The sequence below is a fragment of the Peromyscus leucopus genome, chromosome 23, assembly GCF_004664715.2.
Source record: "Peromyscus leucopus breed LL Stock chromosome 23, UCI_PerLeu_2.1, whole genome shotgun sequence".
NCBI classification, from domain to species: Eukaryota; Metazoa; Chordata; class Mammalia; order Rodentia; family Cricetidae; genus Peromyscus; species Peromyscus leucopus.
The window spans coordinates 15,836,119-15,853,346 of NC_051082.1; the positions used below are offsets into that span (position 1 = coordinate 15,836,119).

Here is a 17,228-nt window from a genome sequence, read left to right on the forward strand (position 1 = left end):
GAGTCCTGAGAGTCATGCACCTTATATGCGCACGGGCGGAGGGTCCCCAGCATCCTTTATGCGTATTCGTTGGGGACCCAGACGGGGCTCCTCCCTGTCACTCCTATCGCCCCGCCGCCCTTGCCCCCACCGCCACGGTGCACAGCTTCCTGGCCTCTCGGGCCCGCCCTCCGGAACGTTGTCGCTGGGGTGCGGTTTTCCGTCGGGCGCTGGACCAGCCGGAAGCGGAAGTGCTCTCTGGTGGTTCCCTTCTTGGCGTTCCCCGCGGCCGCACTAGTGGAGGCCAGGGAACGCGCGCCATGGAGCACGTGACGGAGGGTTCATGGGAGACGCTGCAGGTGCCGCTGCATCCTCGGGTGCTGGGCGCGCTGCGCGAGTTGGGCTTTCCGCACATGACGCCGGTGCAGGTATCGGGCAGCGGGGAAGCGAGGCTGAGCGGTCAGCCGCTCGCTCGGATGCAGCTCGGGGATCATGGGGCCCCTATTGGGGCAGTGCCACGCGTGTTCACGATGCCCACTCCGGGGTCTCAGCTTCGTGCCTGTCCTGCTCGCTCTAGCGACTTCGGACAGTGGCTCAATCTATGTCCTTTCCGTCTGAGAAGTGACAATCACTTCCTTCATAGCATTATGGGGATTAAATAAGTCCAGGTGGGCGCCCTGTGTCCGTTACCTGTAGTTACTGTGTGGGGAAAGAGAATCTCCCTGGCCTCATTTATCAAAAACAAGCAAGCCAACAAAAACCGCAAAGCATTTATTTATTAAGGACCTGGTATGTATCTGGGCCTCATCTAGGCTCTGGCAACCGCGCCTCTTCGGTACCTACCCGTGGGCCTTATTTTCTTGAGCGAGTGTTAGAGGAAGAACTATAGGAACGATGTGGTTTATCTCGTGCTGAGTGTTATGAAGGAACTGAAATAGATTCGTGTGGTGGACCGTGGGGGAGCAGGCCTCAGAGGGAGTTGTCATTATTCTGAGACCTGAATAATCTGGGAAGGGCTGGCTTTGAGGTGACTGCCGGAAGCTAATTGCCACACAGAAATACCGGTACAAATGCCCTGGGGCTGGTGGTAAATTCAGTGCTTCCAGTGGCTGGAGTGAAGGTTCAGTGGTTGGGAGTACTTGCTGCTCTTGCAGAGGACCAGCGTTGAGTTCCCAACACCCACATTGGGTAGGCTCACTACTGCATATAACTCCAGTTCCAGGAGATCCAACACTCTTTTCTTGCCTTCCTGCATACCTCCGTGCATGTAGTGTACACACAGACAAGGAGGCATATACACATAATATACACATAAATAAAAGTAAATTTTAAAATGTTCACTCTTTTCTAGTCCAATAATGAACAATGGGAGTGTCAGGACTTGAATCCAGGACTCCTGCCACTAATGTCCGTATAGACAGCTCACAATGTTTTTGTTTTTTGGTTGGTTGGTTTTGAGACAGAGTTTCACTACATTGCCCTGGCTGATCTTGAACTCACAGAGATCTGTCTGCCCCTCTCTCCTGAGTACTGGGATTAAAGGCCTGTGCTGGTACACCTGGCTACAACATGTCACATTTAGTTCAAGCCTTTGTGATGACTTTTTACTCAGGATCCCCCGTGGGGTGGGGTTCATTTTGACCTTAGTCACCCCCTGTGTTCTTAGGACTTGGGTCTCTGTTATTTGGTTGTGGTATTATTTAATAATAATTATTTAATAATAATAATAGTCCTTTGTAATCTCTCCCCGCAGTCTGCCACCATCCCTCTGTTCATGAAAAACAAGGATGTCGCCGCAGAAGCTGTGAGTACCTCATGCAATACATTCTGCCCCTTCTCTTAGCCAAGCGGAAAGTGAGTCAAAAGCTTTGTCCCTTTGCAGGTGACAGGTAGTGGAAAAACCCTGGCTTTTGTCATCCCCATTGTGGAGATTCTTCTGAGGAGGGAGGAGAAGTTAAAGAAGAGCCAGGTGAGGAGGGCTGGCTGATTGTCATGGAGGCAGGAGGCTTCGGAGGGGTTCGGGTCTGAGAAAGAAGCTGAGCAAAACTAAGTGGAGCCCTGTTTGGTTATCTGAGGAGTCTGGCTTTGAATTTGCCTGCTTGTTAAACCAAAGTCCATGCTGGCTTGCTCTCTCACAGACACTGGGGTGCTTTCTCGGTCATCTGTGGATATGGTAGAAAAGCCATTTTAGCTTTAATAGTGTAGCAGGGATCCTCATGAGAAGGCTGTTTAGTGTTTTGTTTGTTTGTTTGTTTTTGTTTTTTAACCCTGTCTTAGCTGAAGACCCAACCCAGGACCTTGTGTTTACTAGGCAAGTGTTCTACCATTGAGCTAAATCCCTAACCCTTATTTTTGTGGCCCTTCTTGGTGATTTTAGTATTTCAAATGCCCTCAGTCGGGGCTGAAGAGATGGCTCAGTGGACAAGAGTACTTGTTGCTCTTGCAGAAGACCAGGGTTTGGTTACCAGGATCTATATGGGGGTTACAACCTCTATACCTCTAGTTATAAGGGATCTGGCACCCTCTTCTGGCCTGGGATGCACAGGCTGTATGTCCATGCTTGCGGACAAAACACTCATGCACATAAATAAAATCTTCAAAAAAAAAAAAAAAGCTTCCAGCAAACTGGGAATGGCGAGAGAGTCTTTGAACTTCCAAAGCCGATTCCTAAGGGCTTCCTCCAGCAGGGCCACATCTCCTAAACCTTCCCAAACAGTGCCACCTACTGGGGACCAAATGTCAAATGCCTGAGACTGTGGAAGGTATCATCCAAACTACCACCCCTATCTCAAATAAGTAAGTAAGTAAATGCCTCTGGTACAGTGCTGAAGTGCTGTGTAGTGTCCCGGGCTCGCGTTGTGACATGCAGAGGAAATCCATCACAGATGGCACCTCCCTCATGCCTGAGCTGCAGTGCTCTTAGCCATGGGCTGGTAGTGGACCATGACAGATGACATCAGGCTTTGCTTTGTCACCCACTCACTTGTTTTTTTTTTAACAGCCGGGCGGTGGTGGCGCACGCCTTTAATCCCAGCACTTGGGAGGCAGAGCCAGGCGGATCTCTGTGAGTTCGAGGCCAGCCTGGTCTACAGAGCGAGTTCCAGGAAAGGCGCAAAGCTACACAGAGAAACCCTGTCTCAAAAAAAAAAAAAAAAGAAAGAAAAAGAAAACAAACCTGATTTTTTTTTTGCCTGACCTAGAATTTTCTCTGTAGATCAGGATGGCTTAGAACTCACAGAGATCTGCCTGCCTCTGCCTTCTGAGTGCTGGGATTAAAGGCATGCGCCACCACTGCCCTGCAAAAAATATTTTAGTTTAATTAATTTATTGTTATGTGTGTGGGTGTTTTGCCTTTGTGTATTTGTGTGCACCACATGTGTGCCTGGTGCTTGCAGAGGCTGTTGGTACTCTGGAACTGGAGGAATAGATGGTTTTGACTGCCATGTGGGTGGTGGGAATTGAACCTGGATCCTTTGAAAGAGTGGCCAGTGCCCTTAACAGGTGAACCATCTCTCCAGCCTTATTGTTGATTATTTTTTTTTTTTATTTTGTGATGCTGGGCCTTGTTCATGGTAGCCAAGCACTCCACCACTGAGCTACCCTTTAGAGGCCTGATATGCCCTGAGACTGCTAAAAAAATTCTAGAAACTGTCTGAGAATGGAAGGTGCAGGACTAATGTGATCCAACCCGAAACCTATGACGCTGTGGTTTCCCCCTCTGTGTGGGCAGGTAGGAGCCATCATCATCACCCCCACTCGCGAGCTGGCCATTCAGATCGATGAGGTCCTGACCCACTTCACGAAGCACTTCCCGCAGTTCAGGTGATTGGGTGCAGGGCCCTTGAGATGATGGGTGTGGGGAATCCCTGTTAGCCTGGGTTGTTATTTTGCCTGACTTGCTCCAAGTCCCATATCTTGCTTCAGCCAGATTTTGTGGATCGGAGGCCGGAATCCTGGAGAAGATGTGGAGAGGTTCAAGCAGCATGGGTGAGCCTGTGAGCTCCTGCTCCTGTCCATGTGTGAACCTGCTCCTGTCTGTGTGTGAGCCTGTGAGCTCCTGCTCCTGTCTGTGTGTGAGCTCCTTCTTCTGTCTGTGTGTGAGCTCCTGCTCCTGTCTGTGTGTGAGCCTGTGAGCTCCTGCTCCTGTCTGTGTGTGAGCTCCTGCCTGTGTGTGAGCTCCTGCACCAGTCTGTGTGTGAGCTCCTGCTCCTGTCTGTGTGTGAGCTCCTGCTCCTGTCTGTGTGTGAGCCTGCTCCTGTCTGTGTGTGACTGTGAGCTCCTGCTCCAGTCTGTGTGTGAGCTCCTGCCTGTGTGAGCTCCTGGTGTGTGAGCTCCTGTCCTGTCTGTGTGTGAGCTCCTGCTCCTGTCTGTGTGTGAGCCTCCTGCTCCTGTCTGTGTGTGAGCCTGTGAGCTCCTGCTCTAGTCTGTGTGTGAGCTCCTGCTCCTGTCTGTGTGTGAGCCTGTGAGCTCCTGCTCCTGTCTGTGTGTGAGCTCCTGCTCCTGTCTGTGTGTGAGCTCCTGCTCCTGTCTGTGTGTGAGCCTGCTCCTGTCTGTGTGTGAGCCTGTGAGCTGTCTGTGTGTGAGTCTGTCTGTGTGTGAGCTCCTGCTCCTGTCTGTGTGTGAGCTCCTGCTCCTGTCTGTGTGTGAGCTCCTGCTCCTGTCTGTGTGTGAGCTCCTGCTCCTGTCTGTGTGTGAGCTCCTGTCTTCTGTCTGTGTGTGAGCTCCTGCTCCTGTCTGTGTGTGAGCTCCTTCTTCTGTCTGTGTGTGAGCTCCTGCTCCAGTCTGTGTGTGAGCCTGCTCCTGTCTGTGTGTGAGCTCCTGCTCCTGTCTGTGTGTGAGCTCCTGCTCCTGTCTGTGTGTGAGCTCCTGCTCCTGTCTGTGTGTGAGCCTGCTCCTGTCTGTGTGTGAGCCTGCTCCTGTCTGTGTGTGAGCTCCTGCTCCTGTCTGTGTGTGAGCTCCTGCTCCTGTCTGTGTGTGAGCTCCTGCTCCTGTCTGTGTGTGAGCTCCTGCTCCTGTCTGTGTGTGAGCTCCTGCTCCTGTCTGTGTGTGAGCCTGCCCCTGTCTGTGTGCTCTTGGCACTGAACTGGGAGTGTCTGGTAGGACCTTAGGCTCATAGGAAGTGCCTTGGGGTCCCCCAGAGGGTGTTTTCTCCCTGCCCACCCCCTTGACCCTGTGAACACTTCATAGGCTCTGCTTGTCTTGGGAGTCAGGGCAGGTGTGTAAAGCACCTGGGTGTAAACACCTGGTGCTCCTAGTACTCATCTGTCGCTGAGCATTGCCTGGCAAGATCGGGCTCTTTGCTGCCAGCTTGTGGAGATTTTAGAGGGTGGATGTAGATGTAACCAATCATCTTATTAAAATAAGAGACACAGAGCCAATGTAAAAGAGAAAGCCAAGAGGTCAGAGCTCAGAGCTAAAATCTTACCTCCTGCAGTGCTCCTAGCTTCCCCGAGAGAGCTACTTCCTGTTTGTCTGTCTTTATATAGTCTTTCTGTTCTGCCTTCTCATTGGTTGTAAACCCAAACACATGACTGCCTCATCACTGCCTGTAAGTACCGCCCTCCAGGTCTTAAAGGCGTATGTCTCCAATGCTGGCTGTATCCCTGAACACACAGAGATCTACCTAGCTCTTCTAACCACCACGCTCTTGCTATGGCTCTAATAGCTCTGACCCCAGGGCAACTTTATTTATTAACATACAATTAAAATCACATTTCAGTACAAATAAAATACCACCATAGGTGGAATTCCAGATGAGTGTGTCTTCAGATTTTTTAAACAGTTGCTTATAGTCTTCACTGTGCAAAAACATGTTATAGGCAGCCAGTTGGCAAGGCCACATCTGGCTCTCAGTCTGTTGGTCTAGCTCTCTCCCCTCCCTTCCCCTCCTCTCCGCTTCCCTCCTCTCCCCTGTGTCCCGTCCCCCCCTCCCGTTTCTCTCTTTTCTCCCCTCTCCCCTCTGTCTCTTCCTCTCCCTCCTTTCCTATTTCTTGTAGCTGGGATTTGAACCCGGGGCATACAGACATGTACTATCCACTGAGCTGCCCCTGCCCAGTCTATCTCCCTCCTACAGTTATGCTTTCTGTTGCTTCAGGTCAGAGTTTGGCCTGTGCTGGGGGGGCCATGGGGCACTGTGGGGGCCGTGGGGCGCAGTGTTGCAGGTTCTCTGCTGCTGTGTAGAGAGATGGCAGAGATAATGTATGGTAGGAATAAAGAATATGGCTGTGCGCCAGCAACAGGCTTACAGATGCAGGTGGCCGGTGTGGCCAGTGGGCAGATCCTGGCCGGTGACCAGCTCCTTCTCTCCCCTAGCCCCTGCTCTGTCTACCACGTAGCCATCCTTCTCCCTGGGGTGTAGATGGACTTGCAGGGTGGGGACGTGGTGCTTTGCTAACTGTTTCTGAGATCCAGAGCACACAGTAAATGGGGACTTTCTTTCCAAAGTGGGAACATCATTGTGGCAACCCCAGGCCGCCTGGAGGACATGTTCCGGAGGAAGGCTGAGGGTCTGGACCTGGCCAGCTGTGTGAGGAGCTTGGATGTCCTGGTGCTGGATGAGGCAGACAGACTTCTTGACATGGGCTTTGAAGCAAGGTACTAGAATGTGGACTTCTGGGAGGTGGGTGAACTGGTAGGAGAATGCAGTGGACTTGTGCATTGCCCCATAGCTAAGGATTACTGTTACCATTTCACAGCGTTTCAAACCCCACGTAGCTCGACCCTTTAGGTTCCGTCACAGGGTTTAATCCCAGGTCTTCTATTTTTAAAAAATGAGTCTGTGTATTGTGTTAAAGTTGAGATAAAGTCTCCATTCCTCTGGACCCAGCTCCTCTCTCTTTCTGATTCGTGTGTGCATGTGTGTGTACACTCTGTTTCCAGCATAAACACGATCCTGGAGTTTTTGCCAAAGCAGAGGAGAACAGGCCTTTTCTCAGCCACACAGACACAGGAAGTGGAGAACTTGGTGCGGGCGGGCCTCCGGAACCCTGTCCGAATCTCCGTGAAGGAGAAGGGCGTGGCAGCCAGCAGCACTCAGAAGACACCCTCCCGCCTAGAGAACCATTACATGGTGAGCAGAGAACCAGTACATGGTGAGCGCGGGGCCTGCTGCTTTGTCCTGCTGAGCCTCCGTTACTTACAGAGAGGGGGCTGGTTCGGGATCAGAGGGTTGCATTGTGGGACTGTCAGTGGACGAGCTCTTCAGGGGTGCCGACGTCAGGCTTCCCAGAAACAGGGCTAGCTTGGTCTTAGGGTGGCTGGGGAAGGGAGGAGGCTCGTCTTCCAGGAGTGGCAGGACTTAGCACTTGGTACAGAGTAGGAGCCAGGACAGGACTCTGAGGTAGGTCTCGGCTTTGTCCCTCACAGACCCATAGCACAGGGCTGTCGGATAGTGAATTAACCCACATAGCTGTTCAGGATTGAGAAGCCAGGAGACACTGGACACCTCAATGGCCACCGATTCAGTCATTCAGATGACTGTTTAGAAGTGTCTCAGCACAAGAACTTGTTTTGTTTTGTTTTTGTTTTTCTGTGTAGCCCTGGCTGTTCTGGAACTCGCTCTGTAGACCAGGCTGGCCTCGAACTATCAGAGATCCGCCTGCCTCTGCTTCCCAAGTGCTGGGATTAAAGGCGTGCACCACCACTGCATGGCTAAGAACTTTTTTTTTAACTTAAAAATATTTTAAGTGTTTGTTTAGCTGGGTTGTCTGTGTATATGTGTATGTACCTTGTGAACGGCTGGTGTCTACGGAGACCAGACAAGGGCATCAGATCCCCTGGAATCTGCAGTTACAGATGACTGAGCTTCCATGTGGGTTCTGGGAATTGAACCTGAGTCCTGGGGAAGAACAGCCAGTGCTCTTAGCTGCTAGGCCATCTCTCCAGCCCATAAAATCTTTCAAAAAGTTAATTTTTTTTTTTCCCGAGACAGGGTTTCTCTGTGTAGCTTTGCACCTTTCCTGGAACTCACTCTGTAGTCCAGGCTGGCCTCGAACTCACAGAGATCCGCCTGTCTCTGCCTCCAGAGTGATGGGATTAAAGGCGTGTGCCACCACCACCAGCCGGCTGGCTTTTAGTTTTTTGAGATAGGCCGGCTTCTCAACCTTACTATGTATCTGAGAATGGCCTTGAACTCCTTTCCTTCTTTCTCCCCGAAAGTCCTGGGATTACAGACCTGAGCTCCTGTGTCCCATGAGAGAACCTTGGAACCTGCAGTGCCTGTCAGTTTTCCTAAAATCCCAGAAACCACATTTACTGGGACTGAAGAAGGTTTTTGGTTGAGGCCTGGATGGGGCACCTGACTGGGAAGAGGATGGAGCCTGTCTCCATGGCAACGCTTCAGGTCACCACACACTCATTTCTGGAGAGCTGTGCTTGCCTTAGTGTGGCAGTTTCTGAACTGTGGCCCCAGATTCAAGCTTGGCGGTAATGAGTGTTCTCAGTTTGACTTGGACCCGCTGATGTCTGGGCTAGAGGAGCTGCTGCTGCTGCCCGCCGCCGCCGCCGCTGGCCCAGCCTGACCATCTGCTGGGTCTTGGGGACAGTTGCCTTATGTGGCAGTGCTGCTGCCAGTGACAAAGATTTGTGACTTAAACTGAACACTGGCAGCAGCACTGAGCCCCAGGCTGACGGATGTCTGTCCTGATCTGTGGCCGTGAGTCTGCTGATCTGTGAGCGGGCAGGCTGACGGATGTCTGTCCTGATCTGTGTGAGCCGGGCAGGCTGACAGATGTCTGTCCTGATCTGTGTGAGCCGGGCAGGCTGATGGATGTCTGTCTTGATCTGTGTGAGCCAGGCAGGCTGATGGATGTCTGTCCTGATCTGTGTGAGCCAGCCAGGCTGACGGATGTCTGTCTTGATCTGTGTGAGCCAGGCAGGCTGACGGATGTCTGTCTTGATCTGTGTGAGCCAGGCAGGTTGATGGATGTCTGTCTTGAACTCTGAGAGTCAGGCAGGCTGACGGATGTCTGTCTTGATCTGAGAGTCAGGCAGGCTGATGGATGTCTGTCTTGAACTCTGAGAGTCAGGCAGGCTGACGGATGTCTGTCTTAATCTGTGAGTCAGGCAGGCTGACGGATGTCTGTCTTGATCTGAGAGTCAGGCAGGCTGATGGATGTCTGTCTTGATCTCTGAGAGTCAGGCAGGCTGATGGATGTCTGTCTTTTTTTTTTTTTATTTTTTTTTTATTTATTTATTTTTTTTTTTTAAGACTTGTGGCTCAAGGTCAGGATGTCTGTCTTGATCTCTGAGAGTCAGGCAGGCTGATGTCTGGCTTGTTCTCTCTGAGCCCGGCCAGGCTGACATTGGCTCAGTGGTGAAGGACTTTGACTTGACAACCTGATTTCAATGTGGGTACAACATGGCATATGGAGACCCGACCCCTGCCAGCTCCCTCCGACCTTGGTGCATGTGTGCCCCCCCACATAAGTCAGCATATTAAAATTAATACGTGAAGGCTGTGCTGGGTGTGGTGGTGCACACTTGTAATCCTGGTCCGCAGGAGGTGGAGGCAGGAGTTCAAGGCCAACCTTTGCTACAAGAGTTTGAGGCCGGTTTGGGCTGTGTGAGACCTTGTCCCCACAAAAAAAAAAAAAAGAAAAAAGAAAAAGAAAGAAAGAAAGGAAGAAGAGGCTGGAATTGAAAACCGTTGTGGGGATTACTTTATTTTTGCAAATATGTGATTATTTTTCTTTCCCTCCTGTAGATATGTAAAGCAGATGAGAAATTCAATCAGCTGGTCCATTTCCTTCGGAACCGTCAGCAGGAGAAGCACCTGGTCTTCTTCAGGTAGTCTCCTTCAGGGCCGTGTCTGGGAAGGCGGGGAGCACAGTGCAGGGGAGGCTCTGGGGCTGTGTGCGGCTGGTGACTGGAACCAGCTTCCCTGGCTCCCGCTGCACCCATGTCCAGAGGCAGTAGCTCCGCCTCTGCTGTGTGGGCTCCGCTGTGCCAAGGCTGATGTTTCCGCCGCTGTCTCCACCTTGCCTTTCATCCTGAGAGTCATCTCGGAGCTTCCAGATGACCAGTGTGTGTACAGTCTGTCACGTCCTCACTGAGGCCGAGAGAGTAGGAAAGGGGCAGAAGGCAATGCTCCTGCCTCCACTCCTTCCATCAGACTGCTCTGCCTGAGCTGCCTGCTGCCCTGAGAAGCAGGGTCAAAGAGATGGTTGGAAGCAGCTTGCCCAGCCGCAGAGTCCTGTTATCACAGGGCAAGGCAGGAACATGTGCCTTTTTTGGGTAGGCTTGGGTTTTTTGTTTGTTTGATTTTAGGCAGGGATTCACTGGCTAGCCTGCAACTAGCCATGTAGACCAGGCTGGCCTCGAACTCAGAGATCCACTTGTTTCTGCCTCCCCAGTGCTGGGATGAAAGGTGTACACTAACATGTCCAGCATGGCTTGGCTTTTTTCTTTCTCCTTCCAACTAATCTGTTTCAACTTTTGAACAAAAAGTTTTGTGCACAATGAAATGCCTAAGAGTGGGGGCCAGGCTTGGTCTCTGCTGTAACCCCAGCACTCAGGAGGCTAGGCAGAAAGATAGGAAGTTCAAATCCCATCCGGGCTACATAGCAACCTTCTCTCTCAAAATATAAACACACAGTGAAGGCTTTGCAAAGTGCCGCCCTTGTAGGGTGGATGGATGTGTGCTTGATTTGCTCGGCTGCTGCCTGAGACCACTCCATTGACGTCAGAACCCATCAGATTGCTTTAGGGTCTGGTTGTGATCCCACCGTGTGTGAAACACCACTTCACTGTGTCCTCTTGTGACTTATGGTGACAGTGAGGAACCTGCTAATGGCCTCAGCCCAGATGGAGGCGCTGAAAGAGCCCTAAGCTTGGCAGGAAATGTGCAGCCTGGTGTCCTGGGAGGAGGACGGGTGGCCAGTGGTGGTGTGTGCCAGGCCTTTTTCGGGGTGTGCCGCTTGCTTGTGCTGCAAAAGGATAGTGAGCCATCTTCGGACAAAGTGAGTGTGGCGGCTCATGCCTGCAATCCCAGCGCTCAAGAGGCTGAGGCAAGAGGCTGAAGAGTCTGAGGCTAGCCTGGACTATAAAGTTCAAGTCCAGCCTGAGCTATGTAGTTAGAAGATATGTCAAAAAAAATGGGGGTGGGCATTTGGGGTGATCTTTGAGAAGGTTGCTGTGACTAGGTTAAAGATTGATGGGGTTGAGTGAGTAGCTTCCAGGGAAGGGAACAGGTTCTGGCAGTGGTTCATGGGCTGTCTCCAGGGGACGTGTCTCTCTTTGGGTGACCCACCTACAGCCTGCTTTTGTCCCTGGCTAACCCGGTTCCAAGCCCCAGGTCCCTGGGGGAGAGACTCTGCTCAGTCAAGGCGTGACTGGCTGAGCCTTTGGGAGCGGTGCTGATCTGAGCCTGTGCAGCGTGCCGTCCTCCGCAGGAACAGTGCGGGGCCATCTCAGACTCTTTCTGTCCGAGCTGTCATCTTTGTTCTGGTGGCGGCACCGGGGAAGCAGACCCTGCTTGTGGGGCCACTGTTAGACGGCAGGACCCTCGTCAGGGTCCGCACAGGTTTCAGGGCTTGCACGGATGGAGAGGAGGAGCGAGAGGCCGCTCCGGCAGGTCTTGTCCCGAGAGGGTCCCTCATTCTCATCCTCCCCAGCTTCGGGACCCAGGTGCCTGGTGACTGAGTGCTTTCTCTCTCCTGCACAGCACGTGTGCGTGTGTGGAATACTATGGAAAGGCCCTGGAGGCCCTGCTGAAGAGAGTGAAGATCCTGTGCATCCATGGGAAGATGAAGTACAAGCGCAATAAGATCTTCCTGGAGTTCCGCAAGCTGCAGAGGTGAGTGGGGTGGTTGTCCTGGGGACCGGAGGTAGATCCCCAGTCCCCGGACTCCTCAGGTCCTGTACCCACCCCTTCTCCCTCTGCCTCCTGGAGCCTCTTTGACTCATACCCGGTTACTCCATCTTTGAGGGCAGCCAGAGCTGGGTTTGGACCCTCCCCCATACCCCGAGCCGGGGTCACCTGCTGAGTTACTGGGTTTCCCTGCGCCATCCGGCCTGTGCCGTCAGGAAGCTCAGTGTGTCCACTGCTGTATCTCCCAGGGCTTGGCACAGTGGAGGTTTGGGGAAGTCCTTGCCCCCGGTAAACAAGAGCAAGCACAGCCCCTTGGCCTTGTTGGGACAGATCCTGCGTAGGCTGTAGGGTGCTGGCCGCACAGAGGGAACTTGGGGTGTCCTGATGAGCATAGCCGTTTCTGTTTTCCTAAGCATTGCACGGCTCCATTCAAGCAGCTGCGAGGGCACAGTGGTTCCTGCTGTTGTCCAGTCACAGGGAAGAGATGGCGCTGGTCTTCTCCTGGCTGCGGAGGGCTGGCCGGCTGCCATTTTATTTCTCAAGTGGAAATACATGAATTAAAAACATTTAAACCAGTGACTAGAGAGTTGGCTCAGTGCTTAAGAGCATTGGCTGCTCCTCCAAAGGACCCCTGTTCAATTCCCAGCACCCACACATCAGCTCACAACTGTCTGTAACTCCAAGATCTGACACCCTCACAGAGACACACAGGCAGGCAAAACACCAATGCACATATAATAAAAATTAAAAAAAAAAAAAAAAAAAAAAAAGCCAGATGTGGCGGCAGTACATGTCTGTAACCCCAGCACTTGGGAGATTGAGTCAGGTATGAGGTTCAAGGCTACCCTGGACTTCAGACAGATGCCAGAGGATCTTGTCTCAAAAGCAAATAAAAAGGTCTGAGTTTGGCTGTTTGGTAGTGCACTCCTTAGCACGCAGAGGCCCTGGGCTCCAACCCTAGTACTGGCTAGAAAGAATCTTTGTGCTATCTCTACCACTCCTCCCTCCGTGTGTGTGGGGTGTGTGTGTGTGTGTGTGTGTGTCTAGTTTTATTTTGATTACACACATGTGTGTGTAGGTTTCTGCATGTGAGTGCAGGTGCCCCTGGGTCCCAGAAGAGGACGTCAGCACCCCCAGCACTGGAGCTGACCAGTGGTTGTGAGCTCCCTGTCAGGGTGCTGAGCCATGTCTGTAGCCTCCTCCGCTTCCCACTTCTGTTGGCAGTTTATAAAGTCTGGGGAGGTTGTGAGAGGAAGAAAAAGCAATCAAAGTATTCATTAGGGAAAGCTGTTTGTGTGAGACTCCAGCGCCCTGTACTGTGTCACAGGGGTTGGTCACAGCAGGTGGAGGAGGGGGGGTCTCGCTCACATGCTGCTTTCTCGTTCCTAGTGGGATCTTGGTGTGCACTGACGTGATGGCCCGGGGAATTGATATTCCTGAAGTCAACTGGGTTTTACAGTACGACCCTCCCAGCAATGCCAGGTATGCAAAGGGATTGGTCCTCTGTCTAGGACTGAGCTGGTGGGCGTGCAGTGAAATTTTAAATATTTTAAGTTTTTTTTTTTTTTTTTGAGACAAGAGTTTCATATAACCAGAGATAGTCTTTTTTCTTTTTTTTTTAAGATTTATTTATTTATTTATTTCTTATGTATACAGTGTTCTGCCTGCATGTATGCCTGCAGGCCAGAAGAGGGCACTAGATCTCATTACAGATGGTTGTAAGCACATGTGGGTGCTGGGAATTGAACTCTGGACTGTCTGGAAGAGCAGCCAGTGCACTTAACCTCTGACCCATCTCTCCAGCCCCAGAGATGACCTTTGACTTGTGCTGGGGTTACAGGCATGTGCTACCACATCTGGCTTAATGGTTTGAAATCCCAAGCACTCCACTAATTGGATTATTGCCCAGCTCCTGAAACATTAAATTGCAGAAGCAGGGCCAGTGGCCAAATAGCTTTTGATGTGTTAATGCTGGTGTGTTGTTCTAGCAATTGTGTTCAGAGAGTTAGGTGTGGTAGCTTCTGCTTGTACTCCTGGTATTCACGGGCTGAGCTTAGGACAGAAGTCAAGAGTTCATTAGCTGAGTTAAGATACTGTCTGCAAAAGGGGTGTGTGTGGAGGGGTAAATAAGGAAAAGAAAATGCCACTACTGAAAGTCCATGCAGAAGTGCAAATCACAGAACATTGAAAAGAGCAACAGATACTCTAAAATAAACTGTGTATCTCTCCGAAAGTGAGCGGACATTCCTCACACACTTCTCATTTATTATTGGTATTTCAAGACAGGGTTTCTCTGTGTAGCCCTGGCTGTCCTGGACCTCCCTGTACAGACCAGGTTGCTTCCCTATGTAGATCAGCCTGCTTCTGCCTCAGGAGTGCTAGGATTAAAGCAAGAGCCACCACACCCGGATTTCCTAACACTTGTAATTGCAAAGGTGCATTCACATCCCAAGTGGTGCTTTTTCTGACATCTGTCATTCCGGGGCACTTTCTCTTTCTGATTTTCATTGCTTCTCAGTTTCGCTCTGTGACCCTGCTGTGTGACCTGAGGAAGCCCAGCTTTGGTCAGGTGTCCTCAGAGCCAGTAGATCGTCCCTCCCGGTCCTGTACGCAGCGTCTGCAGCACTGTGTATTGCAATGACGTGTGGCTGGTCACACCTCACTGCCACCCCTGGGTTCTGCTCCTCCCTGTCCCCCTAGTGCCTTTGTGCATCGCTGTGGACGCACAGCCCGCATCGGCCACGGTGGCAGCGCTCTGGTGTTCCTGCTACCGATGGAGGAGGCGTACATCAACTTCCTGGCCATCAACCAGAAGGTAAGGAGTGCAGTGGCTGGCAGCTAGTGGTCAGCCGCTGAGAGGAGGGACAGCAGACCCTCCCGGCTGGGTTGGGGAGGCGCTGGCCAGCGTCGTGACTTGGGAACACCATTGATTGTTGGCCCGCTGTCTTACTAGCCGGGGCTGTGATGTGTAATGTCATTCTCAAACTTAAAAAAATTCCAAACTCCTCTTCGACTAAGGAACGTGCTTGGGCTGGATGTGGCCCCTGCTCTCGGTGCACTGTGCTGTCCTGGGCTTACTAGCTCTGGGAGGTCCTGGGTTGGAGGACTGCAGGGAAGCTGAGATGGTGGTCTCTGTAGTGCCCCCTGCAGGAGATGAGCCTCCAGAGGAACACGGTAGACCTTCTGCCGAAGCTCCGGGCCATGGCCACGGCCGACAGGGCAGTGTTCGAGAAGGGCATGAAAGCCTTCGTGTCCTTCGTCCAGGCTTACGCGAAGCACGAGTGCAGCCTCATCTTCAGGCTGAAGGGTAAGCCGGTGCCTCACCTTCTCTGACATGGTTCCTGCTATGTAGACCAGGCTGGCCTCCAACTCAGAGTCTTACCTGTGCCTATCAAGTACTGGGATTAAAGCTGGGTATGGTTAAAGCTGATTGCCACCATATTTGGCATAATCGTGTTTCCTTTTTTTGTTTGTTTTTGTTTTTGTTTTTCGAGACAGGGTTTCCTTTATAGCTTTGGAGCCTGTCCTGGATCTCACACTGTAGACCAGGCTGGCTTTGAACTCCCAGAGGTCCACCTGCCTCTGCCTGGGATTAAAGGCGTGTGCCACCACCGCCCAGCTTTATATTTCTTCTTAATTATCTGAATCTCTGGGTGACAAGGGTTGCTTTGTCTTAATGAAATACGTCGCATGTTAGGATTAGTGTTCTTTAAACCTTTGAAGGAGAATCCTAAAAAAATATAAACGAAAAGGAAAGTCCTGTTATAGGGTTCTGAGTAGATGTAAAATAATCCACCATTTCTTTCTGGAAAAAAATGTTTCTTAAATTCAAATTAAAGTGAATTTATTACACCATTTAATTAGGAAACATAATGAAGAACTCCTGTGCTGACTCTAAGCTCTTATCTGTTAGACCTTGACTTTGCCAGCCTTGCCCGAGGGTTTGCCCTGCTGAGGATGCCCAGGATGCCAGAACTGAGGGGGAAGCAGTTCCCAGACTTTGTGCCCACGGACATCGACACTGATACGATTCCATTTAAAGATAAAGTTAGAGAAAAACAGAGGCAGAAGCTGTTGGAGCAAAAAAGAAAAGAGAGAACAGAAAATGAAGGGAGAAGAAAATTCATCAAAAACAAAGCTTGGTCGAAGCAGAAGGCCAAAAAGGAGAGGAAGAAGAAGATGAATGCCAAGAGGAAGAAGGATGAGGTAAAGTGTGGTCTTCCTTCCTTAAAGTCCATTTTAGAATTCTGACATTGCACTGAAAGCTGATGTGTTATGAGAACAGCACCCTAGGTCCAAGGCCAGCCTGGGCTATGTGGATACCTTGTCTTAGCATCCTCAAACCTCACTCTTATGGGCCAGCCTTGGCTATGTGTATGTCTTGTCTTAGCACCCTCACCCTCCCAGGCCAGCCTGGGCTATGTGTATGTCTTATCTTAGCACCCTCACCCTCCCGGGCCAGCCTGGGCTATGTGGACACCCCACTCTCCCCTTTGTTTTTTTGGGGCCTGTGGTGTTAGCTGACTCTGGAGCTTGTAGGCCCAGCAGGACCAGCCGCTCTCTCGAGCCACAGCTGACAGTCATGTTCTTCTTCTGCACTCAGGGTTCTGATATCGATGACGAGGACATGGAGGAACTCCTTAATGATACAAGGCTCTTGAAAAAGTTTAAAAAAGGGAAAATCACAGAAGAGGAATTTGAGAAAGGGCTGTTGACACACACCAAAAGCACAGTCCAGCTGACAGACTTAGGGGTCTCAGACTCAGGAGAGGACAGTTGACCTCAGAGCATCCGGTGAAGGTCATTACAAAGCTGGCCCCACACCCCTGCCCTTCCTGGAAGACTGTTCTGGAGAGCGATCTGTGCAGATTGGGAGAAGCCACAGGACTGCACACTCCCAAGTACTACGATTCTGCCAGAGGCTCTGAGAGGCCTTCGTTATTTGAGTGTAAATAACAGATGTCAGTATTTATTTTGATTGATTGTACTCTTTTTCTGGAGTGGGTTTTGTACAATAAAGTATATATGTATATACTTATTTTAAATTATTACTTACCTTTTTAAAATAGATAATGAAGTACACTTGATTTCAGGCCATGTAAAATTTCTAGGTACTTATTCGCATGACCTCCCCTCACCCAAACGTTGCAAGTCCTTAGCAGCCCTCCCCGGAGTGCCTGCCAAGGCAGAGGTAGCTATCTATCTGCAGGGCTTCTTTCCTCTGCTCTTCTTTGCAATAGGGGCAAAGACTCCTGATCCTCCTGCCTCAGCCTCTCGTGTGCTAGGGTCACAGGCTGGTGCCACCACACCCAGACTGGGGTGAGAACATTTTAGAACTGACTCTGGTGCTATTTATTGGCAACTATCTGAAAACCAGGAAGGGGATCCTACCCTGGAAAGTGCTGTGGGCTGTTTCCGGTGTTCTGCCCAACTGTTTCTG

General features: G+C 51.1%; 1 protein-coding gene across 2 annotated transcripts; it reads left to right on the top strand.

Moving 5' to 3' along the window:
- Nucleotides 1–233: 233 nt before the first annotated feature.
- Ddx55 (DEAD-box helicase 55) lies at nucleotides 234–16,833 on the top strand. 2 transcript variants are annotated; one of them, XM_028885777.2, is made up of 14 exons: nucleotides 234–407; nucleotides 1,733–1,783; nucleotides 1,862–1,948; nucleotides 3,710–3,801; nucleotides 3,904–3,966; nucleotides 6,424–6,573; nucleotides 6,859–7,048; nucleotides 9,683–9,765; nucleotides 11,642–11,773; nucleotides 13,178–13,270; nucleotides 14,489–14,603; nucleotides 14,927–15,095; nucleotides 15,702–15,994; nucleotides 16,392–16,833. In XM_028885777.2, the coding sequence occupies exons 1-14, from the start codon at nucleotides 300–302 to the stop codon at nucleotides 16,566–16,568; spliced, it is 1,803 nt and encodes a 600-aa protein (XP_028741610.1). In that variant the 5' UTR covers nucleotides 234–299; the 3' UTR covers nucleotides 16,569–16,833. The 2 variants fall into 2 exon arrangements, with proteins under 2 accessions (XP_028741610.1, XP_028741611.1); XM_028885778.2 differs by lacking the exon at nucleotides 1,862–1,948.
- The last annotated feature ends 395 nt before the right edge of the window (nucleotides 16,834–17,228 follow it).

Bases quoted from the DNA above. Each gene is read 5' to 3' on its own strand.
- Ddx55 (XM_028885777.2), top strand. From the start codon at position 300: ATGGAGCACGTGACGGAGGGTTCATGGGAGACGCTGCAGGTGCCGCTG. The intron at 408-1,732 runs GTATCGGGCAGC...CTCTCCCCGCAG, and splicing joins CGCACATGACGCCGGTGCAG to TCTGCCACCATCCCTCTGTT. The intron at 13,271-14,488 runs GTATGCAAAGGG...CTGTCCCCCTAG, and splicing joins GACCCTCCCAGCAATGCCAG to TGCCTTTGTGCATCGCTGTG.